Here is an 18018-nt window from a genome sequence, read left to right on the forward strand (position 1 = left end):
AAATAGTACTGTGGTCTTGTAGAAGTGCAGCACAATTAATTTCCCCTAGCATTTTTATCATGGCTGAGACGATGATTTTATAAGGTACTTTACACATACACTTAAGCTATATTTTAAAGAAAAGTTTTGAGTGACTAGCTTAGAGCTATTATCATTGAATAACCAAAAAAAAAACTGATTAGAAAAACCACCATTAATTTATTCTATAACATGATAATATACAATTTTTAAGCGATTCAACCTCACTAATGTACCTCTGATCTAAGAGACAACTGTGCTTGGTTCCCATTGGTTTACACACAATGGGTTTGGAACCCCCCTCTTTGAGTCTTCTAAGGAAAACATTACATACTTTTTAAGCCCTGGAACTATCATGTATGTAGGAAGCAGAGGACAGTAACTTAAACATCTTTAGTTTTATATACGGAGCATCTCTTCAAGACATCTGGTTTATAAGAAGTCTTCCCTGGGGCCCTCCACTGTCTCCCTGCCCAGTCCCCACCCCCACCCCCACCCTTCAAATCTATCCTCTGTACGATCTATTTAAATCTACTTCAAATCTTTCAGGGACTCCCATGTGTTATAAAGAAAAAGTTCAATCTTCTGTACGTGGCAAGAATACCTCCAAGGGATCTGGTCCTCCTCCACCACGCCAGTCTCTTCTTCCTGCACTTCCTACCTGGCACTTAATATGCAAGAACGGTCTTCTCAGACTATAGGGCAGCTGAATCCCCTGGGAGACTTGTTAGAAATCGGACTGCTGGGCTCCATCCCTGGAGTTTCCGATTCAATGGGTTTAGAGGGAGGCCTGAGAATTACGCCTGCATGTTCCCAGGTGATGATGAAGCACCTGGTCCAGGGATCGCAGTCTGTGAGCCTCTGTTCTAGACACAGGCGACTGTTATCAATGCCTTCTTCCTCTACTGACCATTCTATTTCCTTGTTTTATCTAGAACGACTTTCTCCATTGTATAAATGCTTTTTGTTTTTTGGGTTTTTTTTCAAGCCCAGCTTGGGAAATATCTGTTTCATCATCTATAAAACTGGAGTTAATAATAATGCCAGTCTCAGAGGTTTGTTGTAAGATATAAAAATCAGTCAGCACAGAGCCTCATACAAAATAAGTATTTAAGAATACGAGCTGTATTATTACTATTACCATTAATGATTTCTTTCTCCAAAAAGTCTTCCTTGAGCCTTGAACTGGGATTAATGTTTCTGAATAAGGTTGTCTTCTTTTCCCTGCACATCAATGTCAAACAACTTACCACAGGATGTGGAAATTATCCCTTGCATTGCCTACTTTCCCTAATAGGTACACATTTACTGAAAACAGTGATTATCTTGTTTATCTTTATGCCAGAAGCACCTGGAACAGTGCCTGGAATACAGTAGGCAGGCAATACAGGTTCGCTGGCACACCGAATTGAATTTAGGAAGCAAAACTGGGAAGAGAAAAGGAGGAGACCAGACTCTATGCCATTCGTCTATTCCCCTCAACAAAACTGAAAAGGGGTATTTGTTTGTTTGGTTTGCTTTCAGTCTGGTTTGGGTGTCTTTGCATTTTCTCTTTCTACTAAATCACACTCATCATTCAACCCTTTCCAGGCTGGCTTCACACAAATTGCTCTTCTCAAAGCCACCAATGTCTTCCATGCTGTGTACTCACTGCAAGGGTCACTTCTGTGTCTCCCGCAACTGCCTTTTCTCAACAGATGTTACTACACCCTTCTCCTGGGGAGCACATTTTCACAACCTCTTTTACTTCCTTCATCATGTTTACTGCAATCTGAAAGTAACTAATTTGTATAGAAACAGTGTCCAAAAATGAGAGAATTCATCTGTCTTATTCATGACTTATGCCCCGCAGTCTATGAAACTAATTTCGTTTTTAAGTTTATTGGGGTGACAATGGTTAGTAACGTTACATAGGTTTCAGGTGTACAATTCTGTAATACATCATCTATATATCACACTGTGTGCTCACCACCCAGAGTCAGTCCTCCTTCCATCACCGTATATTTGACCCCCTTTACCGTCAGTAAGGCACTAATATTTTGAATGAAGTTGATGATTCCTACTTTTCTTACTTGGGGTAACTAGGTCTACGGCATGATGCCATCATCAGTGGAGACGGAGAAAAGAGGAGAAGGCATGGTTTGGCAGAAAAAGAGATGTTCAATTTAGAATTTGTTATATTTGAGTTCCCTGTAGAACATCTCCATGACAATACCCAGAAGGCATGGGAGTATCTAAATATAAAACTTCTCAGAGAGATTGAAGTGAAGATGCCGGTTTTGATGTCTTTGTTTATAAAACAATAAAGAAATGTATTCACAGGGAATGGTCTCTAATGAGACACAGTCTGGCATTCTTTTGTCATAGTCTTGATTTTTTCCCTATTATTTCCAATCTGGTCATTTATGAAATCTTTTGAGGTGGGCAAAGGGAACTGGATTTGTGCTATTTTATCTTAAATATGCCACCTAGTTTTCTAAGGAGATATAACATCTAAAATTAAAAAGTATTCATGAGACATGCATAGGTGAAAGTAAACTTAACTTTGAATAATTTCTTAAGAGGGAAATCCTGACTTTATATTGGAGGAATGTTTTCACTTGCAAAACTGTATTTTTTTTAAGTATTTCAATACCCCATTATGAATGTGAAAGACTTTTTTATAATCATTTCTTGTTCTATATAGCACATTATTATTCCAATTGTATAAATCTGGAAACTGGGATCATGTTTATATAGCAGAAATAAATGAGGTGTGTGTAGCAACATGGGTGAATTTCCTCTTAAATTATCTGAATTTAATGCAGTTAACAAGGCACGGCTGCCATTTTTAACACACACATATACACACAAAGCACCCAGACTAGTAGATGTGTTGACATAGCTATACAAAATCCAATCAACCCATTAATTACCAACCATAACTCCACACACCAGGTTGTTTGACTTGTGTAACAATAATGTCCAGCTTATTGACTTATACTTTGCATAAAAACTGACCACTTTGGTGAAACTTCATAGTGTATAAATGTAGATGTGAGACATTATCCAGCGGAAGTTACTTGTTCTTTAAGACATTACATATGCATCCAAATATATGGACAATTTGAAGTTTGCTTTTAACTTACTTGTATAAGGGATCTGATCAGATCTAATTAGAGCAGTTCCAGAGATCCATTTGTTGCATAAATTATGAGAGTCACAACTGTAACTCATTGAGGACCAACTCGGTTTGGAGGACAAATAGACCAATTACCTGAGGCTGCTCTCAACTGCTGTTCCGTAAGGTCGTCATCACAGGTCCTAGCTCCCAAAGAGGCAGTTTCTGCAGAGGACATCAGAATGAAAGTAATTAGTATACCTTGTCCAGCTCTGCAATCAGAGCCAATACCACAGGAACCCCAAATTTGGCTTTCACTGAGATAAGTATCAGGTGAAGCTCAGGGCAGTCTTTCTAGCACACCTGACATCCTACTGAACAGTGGCTAGCAAAATGAGTCCAGACAGTGGTGAGCTTAGATCTAATTCTCGACGATGAGCAGCACACAACAAATAAAACAATACAGGTAAAATATGGAAGCAAGCAAGGCTCATTCTGCTTTTTACCTCTTAGATATCTGGCCAAGCCTGCATTACAGGATTATGTATTATCATGACATTACGTAAATTATGAGCATACTTTTACTTCTCTGTCAAGGAAGCAAAAAAAGAAGAAAAGCAACCCACTCAATATATGATAGCTGATGTGAGAGGATAAAGCCAAAAATTAGCACTTAAAGAATATGTCCAAGTCATTCATAAACCCATATCTTTTTTCTGAGCTTTTATTTGAGCTCCAGAGCATGGCACCAACGATGTCCGGGTTTCCTAAACTGAACCCCAGACACAAATAATTATTTTCATCCAACTCCATTCTTTCTTTGTGTTTCCTGTTGTAGAGAAAGCCAGAAAAAAAACCAACCAGACCTCAGAAATCACCTTCAACTCCTCCTTCTTCCTCCACACTGAGTGACCACATGCTCTGGATTCCATTTGGCAATGTCTCTTGTCATTTGTGTTTCTCTGTTCCTCCAGCAGCCTCTTTTTTGCTGACAATTTCAGGAGCCTCCACCACAATCTCCCTGCCTTGAATTCCTTGGCTTTCCAATTGAACCTCTCATAAAATCTCAAGAGCTCTCTTTCAACAATACAGAATTGTTTGCGTACAAATCATGGCTCTACCACCTTCTAGGTATGGTACCTTATGTATATCACTTAGCCTCTTTAAGGCTCAATTCCCTCATTTGTAAAATGCAGATAAAATTGTATAAATAGTCAACAATTAAGAGAAAGTAATATAAATAAAGGAACAATGTGATAAGGTCTTCAAAGTGAGAAAAGGCCAGGTCTTACTGAGAGATTAGAAAAAGTTGTTACACAATTCTTCTGCTACCTAAGAGATTCACGTTCGTCTACTATTTCTAGGCAACAGCATCTCGAGTTGATTCTGAAGTCTTTAATTAAACAAATAATTAACCGTGAAAATAGAAGTGCACGCTAAGGCACTCTTATTGCATTTACTAATTCTTTTTCCCGCCCTGTACAAAACCGTTGGCCTTTGGTGATAATCTCAAAATAACACAATCATAATAAACGGTGCCTTCCCCCTAACAACAAGAAACATGTTTTCTTGTAAATATATCTTACATTTGTCTTAAAAGGAAGAATTTGTCCTTAGTCCTTGCTGATAAATCTGGGAATAAAATCTGAATAGATCGCAGTGTTGATGTCCATCCAATATGTCACTCAAGAAGACCACCTTCTTCCTTGGGGAAACCTCTCATGTCTTTCAGCCTTGATCAGTGTTATTCCTTTTACCTTTTGAATATCTTTTTGTCCCTCTCCTGTTAAACTCTTATTCTTCCCTCGAAACCCAATGCAAGTGTCACCTCCTCTGTGCTCCCATCACAAGTAGTGTATACATGTTTCAGCACACATGCTATATTGAGATAACTTCTTACACGGTCCATGTATTTTCCCCAATCGCTTGTGAGTTCCTCAAGAACTTTCATCTTCACAGATTCTCAGCTAAGGACAGAGTGAGGCAGGTCAAAGTCACCCAGGACACTTTATTCAATATATTTAATCTACACCCTACGTCCTAAAACAGATGAATCTCAAGATGAGAATTTTGTCAAAGCTTCCCAGAGCTTCAGAACTTTAAACTCAAATCTCTTTCAATTACACCCAAACAGACCAATTCACTAATTCCTGTTACATTTAAATATATGCATATATACATATACATATATATATATATATGGATGTTTGCATGTGAAAATCATTTCCTATTTTTCTAGCAAAAAATAAACACTCAAACAATCCTTACCATTGCACGCATGTGCACACGTGCACGCGCACACACACACACAACTTCAGTGTATTAAATAGACTAGTTCAAAGAGATATCAGTAGTACCCAACAGCATTTGCACCCAATGACTGCAGCTCTTTAAAGACTCATGGAAATAAAAATAAAAGGACAGCTCATTCATTTGTATCTCTGTCAGGTACTGTGATAGCTATTCATATAAAAACAGTCCAGCATTCTTCACAACAAAATCATGAGGTAATTATTAACCGTTATTTTACAAATCAGGAGACTGGGCTCAGAGAGGTAAGGTAACTCAGTCTGCGCTTAGGTCTCCAAATTTGAAACCTGGAATGAAGCCCAGGTTGGCCTTTTATAAAAGTCTGAAATTTGGGGTGTGTCCCGTTGGAATAGCACAGTATTTAGGAGCCCGTAAAGCTCTTCCTATCTTTGTGAAGGCCAGAAACCAAGTGGGGGCCGAGGGGGAAGAAAGAGACTGTTCACTAGTCCTGTGAACATTCCGATATTTCATAAAAGATTTACATTCATCAAATATAAAATGTAACCAAATAATAGTTTGGTGAACCATGGAAATCATTTTATTTGAGAGTGATTTCAGGAAATGTACAAAATGTCAAAACCAGAAACTGTCACTTAACCTCACGAATTAGGTCACGTGGCACTTGGCGTCAGCTCCAATGAGTGACTCCTGCAAACAGTTTCATAAATGAATGTCGTCCAGTGTGACACAGAGTCTTTTCAGATCTTCACCAGTGTTGCTTCCTTTGTACAAATGATATAAATATTTTAATAAAGGAGCCTTTTAGCTTATCAAATGAACTGATTAATCTACACTTCTCTGCCTGTATAAAATGAATTGTGTAAAACCTGGTAGTGGATACATAGCACCTTTCAATATTTCACTTTCATAATTGCTCTGTAATAACAAATCTGACTCTTATTAACACGATCTGTCTCTTTTGCTGGTGATTTAATTAGATTACTAATTTGTGTTCTCTGGCGCCTGACCTTTCTTATTTAATACTATTAAAAATAATACCACTGACAATTTATCCAGTATTCTACTCTAGTCTGTCAATTTGGTGATGATCACACATTTGAAAATAGTACCAAATTATTTTTATTAACACAATGTGGGCGTAATCGGCCGCATTTTTCTGTGGAATAGCATATTGATCATCACAAACACCACCGTCAACAATAAACGTTTCACAGAGTATTTGCTCTATGCCAGGTACTGACAGACACCTTTTAAATGTGTTAGTACATCCCTACCAAGTGGTGGGGCTATGATTTGAACTCACACAGTTTTATTTCAGAGATTTTTCTCTTCACCACGATGATGTACTCAGCCATAATTTTAAAATTCTCAAAGTAGCTTTCTTCTTAATTCTGCAGTTATTCCTCATGTTCATTTTTCTCATTTGGCCTGAATTCTGCTCATCACCTATCCCTTTAGTCCAGGGGTGTCCAAACTTTTTTCAATGTGTTTCACCAAGGGCCGTATGCAGTAAACTACACAAACAGCCGGGCCACTCACTCGAGGTGAAGTACGTATTGCCTCACCTGGTTTATTTAAGTAAACTAAATATATTTTTGGAATTTGCTGCGGGCCAATTAAAAATGGATGGTGGGCCGCAGTTGGCCCGCAGCCGCAGTTTGGACACCCCTGCTTTAGTCTAATCCAGATGCTCACATCTCCCAAGGCAATGCTTAAAACGTAAATTGGTAGGGTTCCTATTCCCTTTAATTTATGGAAATGAAAGTGCTCACAGCTCCCTTATTTCCTTGCAGTTCCATATCCACCCACAAGCTCACCCATCACATGACTCCTTTTCACCCTTGCCTTCCCTTATATGAATACTATTTATCCTGGTAAGTCAAATGATAACTTAAAGGCATTTAATCTTAGTTTAAAAATCATCAAGTTCTCATCTGGCCAATCTTTTTTTTTTTCTTCCCCCTGCTAATTGGAATAATACTTTTTTAAAAACCATCATCAATACAAATCTAGTGGTCATGGAAAGATCTGAAATTTTCTGTTTTTAAAACAGTCTAGCTACATAACCAGAGAATTCTAAGTTTGTTGTGTGTCAGATTGTTTGTTGTGATTTGGGAATAAATCTAATTAAATCTGTACTTGATGATTGCAACAGCCATGTGTTTTTTATATTCTTATCAGCAAAATTTGGGAAGCATGTGACAAAAGTTCAGTAGAAACTGGAATTTTGAAAATAATGGGTAAATGTTTAAGCTGCCAAGTATTGCAGTAAGAGAGTGTTTGCCTACAAAACTTCCACATCTCCGCCCTAACACTGATTTGTTAATGCATTAAACAATAAAGTGTATCACTATTTTTAGCAAAATGTTTAGCACATAAAATAAAATACATATTGCCAAACAGAATAAATATTAAGCTGGCCTACAATGATAAAGAGAAAGAAAAACATTTTCTGTAGTACCAGGTAACATTCTGAGTCCCACCTGACTTTCACCCATTTAAAAATAAAACAAACATGACCCCAATTCTTATTTTTTAATAGGAGAATAAGACTAAATCCTAAAAGAGTCCAAAGTTTCAACCACCCTCTGGCTCCTCCTCAAGTCCCTCTTGAAGCCCCTCCCACCACTAGCACAGCTTTGTGACTCATTGCAAAAAGATGTGTTACAGACTCTGTGAATACAAAAGAGAAGATATTTGCAGCTCTCTCAATTTCAAAATAATAAGTGAACATTTGTAGGAAACCTGTTAGGTGCTAAGCATGTAACATATATTTTCTTATTCAATCCTGGCAGTAAATCTGTAACAGGAAAACCACTGCTTTCACGGAAGAGATGAGATAACAAAGGTCAGACACTTACAGTAATTTTTTCCAAAGGCACAGAGCAGCCTGGGTAGGATTTGGACTGAGTCTGTCCATCTCCAAGGCTCTGAGCAGGGCTGCCTCCAGGACTTGTGGGCCAGGAAGTCTACAAACTGTGAATTTCCTACCATCTTCAAAAAACGGCTCAAACTCCTTCAAAGCAAACTCATCCTAATAAGATCAATATTTAGAAGAACACATCAGATTCAACATTTATTACTATCTTGGTAGTTTACATTTTAATAAAGAGCTCTGAACTCTGGCTTTTGCACTGCAAAAGCGAAGCCTGTTTTCAGATGAAGCAAGTTTGCAATTAAAAACGGTTTCAAGTGGTCTTCTCCATCCTTTTCCTACGTGGATACAATGAGTGTGCGTCTAAAAAGCTGAGCGACTCAGCATGCTACCAAACCCTTTAGAGTAACCAAGCAACCTCATCTTTGTTGACCTGCAGTGCTTTCTCTTAAATTATTCCTTCTAGGCACTAATAGGCTGAAGGACATTGGATGCTCCAACGTCAATTATCAAAATGGGACTGGATTGGTAATTTTTTTTTTTCCTGGAAAAGTAAAGCTCCTTTGCCCTGCCCTGTCTGGTTTTACCCAGAAGTTACTTTTGTATAGTAAGGGAACAGTATCAGGTGGGTCCTCTAAGGAGAGGAATGTCTGATCCCTTCTTTCTGCTTTTTGAGTCATCTATGACTTCAGTGTAATGGCACCTCAAAAGAATTTCATAAGCTCCTGATAGCAATTAGTTTCAATAAATTACTTATACATCTTCTTAATGTCTCATATTTTAAAGTCCTCTTTAAAAACTGAACTAGTTTTTTCTTAAATTTACTAACTCCTAATCCATTTCTCCATATAAGATTCTGTTTTTATTTCTGGGGGTTTTGAAATTGAAAGATCGAACATCTATTGTCATAAGGTAGAGATAACATCATGTTCAACATCTATCAACCAGTTTTCCCATTATTGAGACTGAAGTCTTTATAGGATTTGCCACAATCTCTCTCTATATTGTCTAAAACAACTTTCGCCCCTTAGCATGTTGTGTTTCCTTTGTTAGTTTTCTCCTCCACATAGGAAGCACCTCTGGTCTACACACAGCTCCCTTCCCGACCCAATAAAAGCCTTTGTTCCTATGGAACACCAGCTGTTCATCTCAACCCCTTGCTTTCTATTGCAGAGCTTGTTTTTAATCCATGAAAGCCTCTATCTCCTACTCCACAGTTACCAAATTTTGTGAATAGCTTCATTTGAGGTCAAACGCCTTTTGGAGTTATTTTTTTAATAGAAAATAAATGTTTATCCAATAGTGTGTCTTTATCACTATTCCTTTACCTCTTTCAAAGACTCCTTACAAGGGTATAATTTACCCACAGGGAAGTCGCATTTCTTTGTCTCTGTCATATTATTTGGTTCTTGGAAGCCTCTATATCTTCTCTTACAGTTTCACTTCAAAGACCTCTGCAGTGATAGGTGCCACCCTCTAAGACTGCATTGTTTTTAAATTAGTACAAGTATAGCGTCGGATCAGGTTCACAACTTTTTTTTAAAAATGTGTTCTGTGATCTGTAATGATTACCATAATTCCCACCATTTTATTTCAATCACATTCAATGAGTTCCTTGGGCATACACCTTTGGAACCGTTATCCATAAAACCATCGTTCACTCTTGCGTGGAGAACCAGAGGAGCAACAGATCCTGTGTTGAACTAATAATCCTTTTTAAAAATTATTTGAGATTCATTCTCTTTGCTTGAAATTTTGAACAAGCAAAAGCAAAAGGTGAGTCCTTAGTGACACAAACATTGCCCACTTTGGCTCTAGCTACCTGGCCCTTAGAGAGCCTGTGTTGTTCCAAAAACTATTTCATTAGGAGAATATTGACTACTCCTATGTATATGCCTGTGCTGCAGGCAGAAACCATGCACTTAAGAGCCAAATACACTTGGGCTCAACTCCCAGCTCCAACCACTTTCTAGCTATTTGATGGAGCAAATTACTTAGCCTCCCTGAAATACAGGCTCCTGTATGTAGAAATGGAAACAAAAACACCCAGATTTCAGGGTGCAGTAAGGAGTAAAATTAATGAATATAAAGTGTCTCGCCCAGAATAAGTAGAAGTTGTACTCATGCATGATTCTTCAGTGGCTTTGGTGTATCCTGCTGAATACAAGTTATTCAAAGAAAAGACTACATCACATTAGTCTCATTGCTTTTTAGATAGATTTATATGTATTGTACTCCCTATCCATTAGTTAAATTAGCATTTTTAAGCCTTCAAAATATCACTATTATTTATATAGATATTTTGGAAATAGTAAATGTTAATGAGACTAAACATTAGTTTCCTAAGCAATTTAGTTTTGTGTTTTTTTTTTCTGTTGTTGTTTTTATTTTTATTAGCCTTAAGCAAATTTTACATAGGCTGTGATAAGAGTGGTGTATGTACCAAGTTCTAAAGACTGTTCAGTTCACAATAAAAGCTCTAGAGAAGAAGATGGGCTCTGAAGGACTGATACACAAGTCAACTCTAGATTTTCTCTTGCATGACAGGGATCCTCTCTTCACCCACTCCAAATCCCCACCCTCAGCCATCTCTTACGAGAAACTCATAAGAAGTCGGGAGCGATCTCAAAATGTATGGGACCGCAAATGTATGGGACCATCTCTAAAACGCTAAACAATCTCCTTTTATACACAAACATTGGATTTGAGTCATTTTCTAGAGTATTCCTCACATTTCAGTCACCTAAATCATATGACCTATTGAACACATCATCAAAGCACAACGTAAGTGTGTGTTTTTTTCCCTCCAAAGCAATTCACAATGAACCAAAGACAATATTTTTAACTTGCGTTCGCAAAGGCAACTTAAATGGGAAATGTATGAAATAAGAATTAAAACTCTGGCTTTAATCTGTGTAAATGTACACAAATCTAGTAACATCTTGGAGCCAGTCTTCTTGTCTGCAAAGCGGAGAGAAAATGATCTCGTCTGTTTCCCACACCAAGTCATTGTAAGGATGCAATGTAAATTATAGTTATCACCACCTCCAGGTACCATGCACAACAAGAAAATATTTGTTCTACACTTTCTAAATATTTAGTGTTTTAAGTATTGGCATGAGATGCATCTTGAGATTATCATGATCAGTGAAACAAGTAAGACAGAGAAAGAGAGAATCATATGATTTCACTGATATGTGGGATATGAAACTGCAGCAACAAATGAATAAGACAAACAAACAAACAAAAACTCATAGACACAGGCAACAGATTAGTGGTTACCAGAGGGTAAGGGAGATGGCGGGAGGTAGAAAAGAGTAAAGGGGATCAAATATATGGTGATGGAAGGACTGACTCTGGGTGGTGAGCATACAATGTGATATATAGATGAGGTATTACAGAATTGTATACTTAAAACCTATATAATTTTATTAACTAATGTCACCCCAGTACATTTAATAAAAAGAAGAAAAAATATGCTGACATGAAATGCACCATTACTACTTATAATAAACTATTCTATACAGTTATATACGTATGGGAAATTATTGCTTCCCATGTGCAGGCTTATTTATTTTGTGAATTATATATGGCCATAAAAGAAAATCCTCAGATGACTAGATAGATTCTTTTTATCAACACTATAATTGTTGAAATAAATTTACCATTAACCTAAGACGCAGAAAAATTTTCCTAAATTATATGTAAATAATCCTTGGACTTTCACTGTTTGGACTTTTCTACATTTCACCACTTTAGGAAAGGTCAAATTTATATAGTCATATACCCCAAATTACACTTATGAGAATTGACCTAGGCAATGATGGATACGAACGTAAGTGAAATAAATCTGGTGACGGAAAGTTAGTGAAAGTATGCATAGACTCAGAAAAGGAAGATTAGAAAGGTTAGGTTGGAGCCAAGAGTGAAAAATGTACTATTGGAAACTGCTATGAATTTTCAAGACAATACTTGCATGCCCATGAAATGTTTATTTAATAAATCATTCATTAATGAGCAAACAGATTGATGAGATTTGGCACATTGCTTTCCTTGGATTGTATTAGCAGCAGAAAAAAAATGGTTTCTGAGACATAGCCAATTTTTTCTCTTCTTTGCCTGAATGCAAGTATTGGCAAAGGATCCCTCGATTCTGGCAAAGTGAGAGTATTAAGCAGGGGATATCATGATTGTATTTGCATCGTGGAGGATGGAATAGAGGAGGAGAAGTTTTGTCGTGAAAAAAAAAAAGGAAAGGAAAAGGAAAGAAAGAAAAGAAAAGAACACTGGAAAATTTATTCTACTTCATTCTATTATTGTCTAGAAGAAATCATGGCTAAAGCAAGAATAGTGATTCCATTGGAGAGAAAAGGAATGCTAAAAGGTCCAAGATTGGGGTGAGAGAAAAGATGATGAGCTCAATTTTGGACATGTATTAGAGCACAGCTGTTCAGTAAACATTTAAATCTATGGAACTAGATCTTGGAAGAAAGGTCCAAATTGAAAATATTTGGAAGCAGTAATAACTAATACTTACGAGTAAATGACATTTCTCTGAAAGTATAGAAGATGAGGGCTGAGGATTGACCTCTAGGGAAGGAAAATAAAGAAGCAAGTGGCATTGAAGATTACTGAAAGAGGATAAAAGATAAGGAGAGAGAAGAAAGGTAGACGCAGGACCCTGGAGGGATTGGTAAAACAGTGGCCAAAGGGGAAACAAAAAATTCTCTAGAAGTTTGAGGCACAAGTGCAAAATTACACTTGAGAAATCAAGTGGGTAGAACATCATGGGAGGCAGGATATTGTAAGAGAAGATGGTGGCTAGGACCACAAAAGCAGTAGAGGAAATAGTTTGTATTTCAAAAGAGGAGTAGATAGGATTTGCCAATGGTTTGATGAGGAGAGTGAGGGAACAAGAAGAATCAAAAATGATCCCAAAGCGTTTTGTCCAAGAAATTAGAAGAATAGAGATGTCGCTTACTGAGATGAGGAAAAATGCAGGTGGAAAAAGATTGGAGGGAGGAGAAGGTTTAGAATCAGTAGTTTAGAACATGTTTAGTTTGACATGCAAAATTTATATATACAAGTAAAGGTGTCAACTTGGCAAGTATGGGGATGGGGCAGAGAGGGAAAGAAGGAGAGAGAGGAAGAAAGGAAAGAAGGTGGAAGGGAGGACGGACAGAGGCAGAGAGGGCGGGAGGGCAGGAGGGGCCAACACATAGATAGCAGTTTAAGTCCCTGAGATGAGATTGAATAAGATCATGTATGAGAGAAGGATGGCCCATGATGGGACCTGGGGTATACTCCTACATGGGGGAATACCAAAACAGAAGACACCGTGAGTACTCCATTCCCGCAAGGAGAAGTATTTTATCATTGACTTTGTCTAGAATGGCCAGTACATGGTAAACATAAGAATTAAGCAAGCTAAGCATTAGTTTTATTACTGCTTTTAAGTTCCTTATAGGTAATGCTTCCTATTTATTGACTGCACTGGAGTGGAACACTCCCCCTGTTCTCTCCCCAAATGCTAAGGAATCAGTGAAGGAGACTGAGCAAGAACAGTCGATGAAGTAGGAGAAGATCAAGAGACAATGGGGTGTGGAAAGCCTGGTGAAAGAGATCTTTCAAAAAGATGGGAGAGGTCAACTCGTTAACAGTTGCTGGTTGGTCTAGTCAGAGAAGGGCCAGGAATCGACCATTCAATTTGCCAAAGAACCGGTCATCAGAGTTCTTGACCAGAGCTTACTCTGCGGAGTGATGAGGGCAAACACCCTCTGAATGTAGGTGTAAGAGAGAAGGAAGACAAAGGCAAAGGGAGTGGCAAGTACAGACGGTTCTCTGGAGAGTTTGCTGTAAAAAGGACCGGAGGAATGGGACAGTCTGCGGAAGTAGACGCAGCACCATGGGGGGATTTTATAAGTGGGGTGATGTAGACAATGTTGGTATGATGATGGGAATTCACTAGTGTGAAGGGAAAATGAAGGACGCAGAAGAGAGTGAGGTAGTGATCGGCGTCAGAGGGTAGACTTGGGTGTGGGTTTTGGAAGCATAGTGGGGGTGGGGACGGGGATGGGAGTCAAGTTATCGCAGTATTGGTGGATCTCATGGAAGATGGAGACTATCAGGATCGTGATGCAAGTGGGAGAAGAGAGTTGGGGGAGTAGGAAGGACAGGGGAGCGTAAAAAGGGGCCAAAATAAATGAGAATGATGTAAAACAGAGACGAGGAAATAGGGTCAGAAAGCAAAACCGATTTTGTTTCAGCATATAAAAATATACCTACTGTCTTCGTGATATACAACAACAGACATTATATTTGCTGAGCAATGATTTGACTAGCAATTCTATCTAGCTATGAGCCAAGACCACCACTTTTTCATTGTAGAGTTTATAGAGAACATATTAGCAATAAATCAACAAAAATGAAAAACCTTGCAGATCATACACAGTTCCCTATTCAACCTTTCAATTAAGTTTTACGGCAATACTATCACATTGTACTTTTAATAATTTAAGTTTGGTGAAAAAATTTCTAAGTCTGATCAAGAAAACATACATGATGCATACAGCACATGCATGTTAAGATTTTGGTACGAGATGAGGAAAAGTTCTCAAAAACGTGTGATTAGATTTCTCATGACTCACTAGATGCAGTAATTCATAATCATTGCTAACAGAAAAGGTGACGTACAAGCTGAAATCACCTTGTCATAAACATGATTAAAACAAACAAAAAATAATTCTGCAAAAAATTAAATATACCACTATTCTAAAATACAAGATAATAGCAAACAGTAGGAAAAACTGAATCTTAGTAAGTGTGGAAAAATCACAAATGAGGACAAGAATTCAAATACAAAAAAATGCACAATAAACAAAGAGCCAGAAATATGGTATCTTGGGGTGCGGGGATGGGAGAGGGAGGAACTTAGTGGTAAGGAAAATTAATAATAAAAAAGTAATTTATTTCTCTTTCTATTTCAGTTCTACAAACTATAAATAACAACATCTCTACTGTGGTAATTAGAGCCAAATGCAGAATTCTCTTTTGAGGATTTTTAACACTAATGTTATTTAAAAACAAACAAACAAAAAAACAAACAAAAACCTTTTATTTATTTAAGTGTGTTTTTCCAGGACCCATCAGCTCCAAGTCAAGTCGTTGTTTCACTCTAGTTGTGGAGGGTGCAGCTCACAGTGGCCCATGTGGGGATCCAACTGGCAACCTTGTAGTTAAGAGGACCAGCCTCTAAAGGACTGAGCTAAGCGGCCGCCCCTGACACTAGCATTATTAAGGATGTAGAAAGAAAAGACTTATGTGTTTGATCCGATAAAATAGGTAATATGAGAATAAATTACCTCTTTTATATGGCTAATTTTTATCACCTGTCACATACACTATACATTTCTTTACCCGGATCCTCACATTTGTCCTCAAAAGACAACAGCTAATGTATCGCCCCAAATACTGTAGAACGGTATTTTTTGGAGTGAAGAAAACCGACCTCTAATTTGCCAAAGTTGCTTGCAAGGATTGGCAATGTGCTGAGCTGTGTCTGCTTTTTGCAGCTACACTGTGAATCGTTGAGAAGTATTTCTTTATATGCAAACATCAGGATGTAAGAGGATGAGACCAAATGTAATTGATTTCCATTTGTTCCAATTATGCACCCCAGCTCCTCTGTCCTGCCTCCGCAAGGGTTGCCAGGCACTTAAGGATTGGTGTTGGGGCACTTTGTTTTCCAAAGGCCTAGAGGCAATCCTGTTTTGCTAACAATCCTGAAAACAGGAACAAATAAACTTCTCCTGAATTATTTCCAACAAAATATCACCTGTTTCATTTCACCTATGGATGGTTCATCGCATGATCTAGTTCTGGGTCTGTTTCCACTCCTGTATTTGATGAGTACTTATTGAATACCTACTATGTGCATGGCAACTCTGATAGTCCCGTTATGGAAGTCCAATAGAACAGCTTAGAGATATTTTGGTTTAATCAATCTCTTTTTACTTCGAAAGATATAAAAATGTCCTGGATTTACGTTGCTCCACATTCCATAAAATATTTCCTCTATACTTACTCAGCATAAACGACATTAACAGGCTAACATAAATACAAGCTCTACATGTTATAAAGAAAACGGAGCTCCCAACGTTGTTTTATGAAATCTACAAAAGTCTCTTAAAAATCATGATGAAAAATGACTACCTTTTTTGCTAGCTCAGAGAAAAAAAAAAAAATCACAAACCTTACGAACACATTACTTCCTCTCCCCACTAGTTGTTGAAAGCATAAGGGGGAGAAGTCCTGCCTCACTGCCACAGGCCCCGCCTTTCCCGTCCCCCTGCCCACTTAGTTTGAGAAGTTTTCACAGTTGCCAAGCTTCCGCAATTTAGCGGAATCCTTGACTGTGTATATGTAGTCAGTCAGCTTGCTCTGTGGATTGATTTTTAACAGTCTTTTCCATTTACCAACAGTTCCCTCAGTGGTAGCTTCTGATTGTGTCCACCACGGCAGTTGACCTTGAATGACCTTTCTGCTGCCAGGTCCCACCAACATCATCCCTCCTCCATCCGGCTGCCCCATCACGCTTCCTGACACACTCGGAAGCTTTGGGACCTTTCCATTTTCTGCCTCATCAAATCTCAACTTCTTTGCTCCGCTTTCAAAGCCTTCCCTAGTCTCGACTCTCTAGTTATTTTTTTGTCGCTTTCTCCTACATGGTCATTATTTAGGCTCTCACTTTAGTGTCTTGCTTCTCAACACACATCTGAGCAATTTTCTTTCCTCCCTAAGTCTGAATCATATCGTGTCCCCTCTCAACCCTCAGGACCGTGCCTAAATAATTAACCAGGTAAATAAACAAATAGACACGGGGACAAACAAAACTCTTACTTCCTATTTCCAATCCTACTCATGTTGTATGTCCCGATACCTCCACTAACCACAATAAACTCCACTGAGCCAACGCTCCTCTGACTGAGCAGCACTGAACTTGATGAAGTGTCTCAAAGTGTCATAATTTACCTGGCTTCTTGTGTCGCGTACACTGACTCTGTCTTCAGGGCTGCTTCTGAACTCCTTGCGGGGCAGGGAACATTCACTTGTCTGTCTCTCACAAACCCAGGCCAAATGCTACACCCAAGCTGTCACCCAGTGGATTCCTTCTCAAGTGGTTCCTATTGTCCAAAATGGCAGTGAAGGAGAAGACACCCCCAGGTAATGGAGTCTTTTTCTCCACTTCATTCTGATTTGGATTCCAATCAATTTAACAAGTTGACACATTTGCTGTTAGCTGCAAGTACCTGGTATGCTCTCCTCAAAGTAAAACGATTTAAAATCCTATTGAAATAGGCTAAAGAGGGAGACATTTCTTTGAGATACATGCCACTCTGCCAACAATCGTTTGTCTTGTCTTTCTCACATACCACTGTTAACACCTTGTAGGAATGAGTTACCCTCCACCATTTCCCGTTCACTAGTCCCTTTATGGAACTGCCTTGTAAATACATAAGTCATATGCATTTAATTCTTTGAAGTGCAAGCACATTCTTGCTTGAAACAAAAGCTCTAGAGGATGAAATAAGAGTACACAATTATTGCAAAATGGCAATAAAATCACCTCCCCAACCCTCCCTTGAGAACCATGGTTAAGGATGATCTGGCTGAGGGTTGAGACAGACTGTCAACTTGACTTTTAATTTTATGAACTATAATAGTTTGGACAAGAAAATATCTTCAAAGGGTCAAT

At 38.3% G+C, this 18018-nt stretch overlaps 1 protein-coding gene across 3 annotated transcripts in view; it reads right to left on the reverse strand.

The window, feature by feature from the left end:
* ZFHX4 (zinc finger homeobox 4) overlaps positions 1-18018 on the reverse strand; it is a 174966-nt gene that overhangs the window by 26265 nt on the left and 130683 nt on the right. For all 3 annotated transcript variants that reach the window (XM_033126110.1, XM_033126108.1, XM_033126109.1), the window contains exon 5: positions 3275-3343. In XM_033126110.1, the coding sequence (XP_032982001.1) occupies positions 3275-3343 (69 nt within the window). The remainder of the gene's footprint in view (positions 1-3274; positions 3344-18018) is intronic.

The sequence above is a fragment of the Rhinolophus ferrumequinum genome, chromosome 14 (genome assembly GCF_004115265.2).
Source record: "Rhinolophus ferrumequinum isolate MPI-CBG mRhiFer1 chromosome 14, mRhiFer1_v1.p, whole genome shotgun sequence".
Classification (NCBI taxonomy): domain Eukaryota; kingdom Metazoa; phylum Chordata; class Mammalia; order Chiroptera; family Rhinolophidae; genus Rhinolophus; species Rhinolophus ferrumequinum.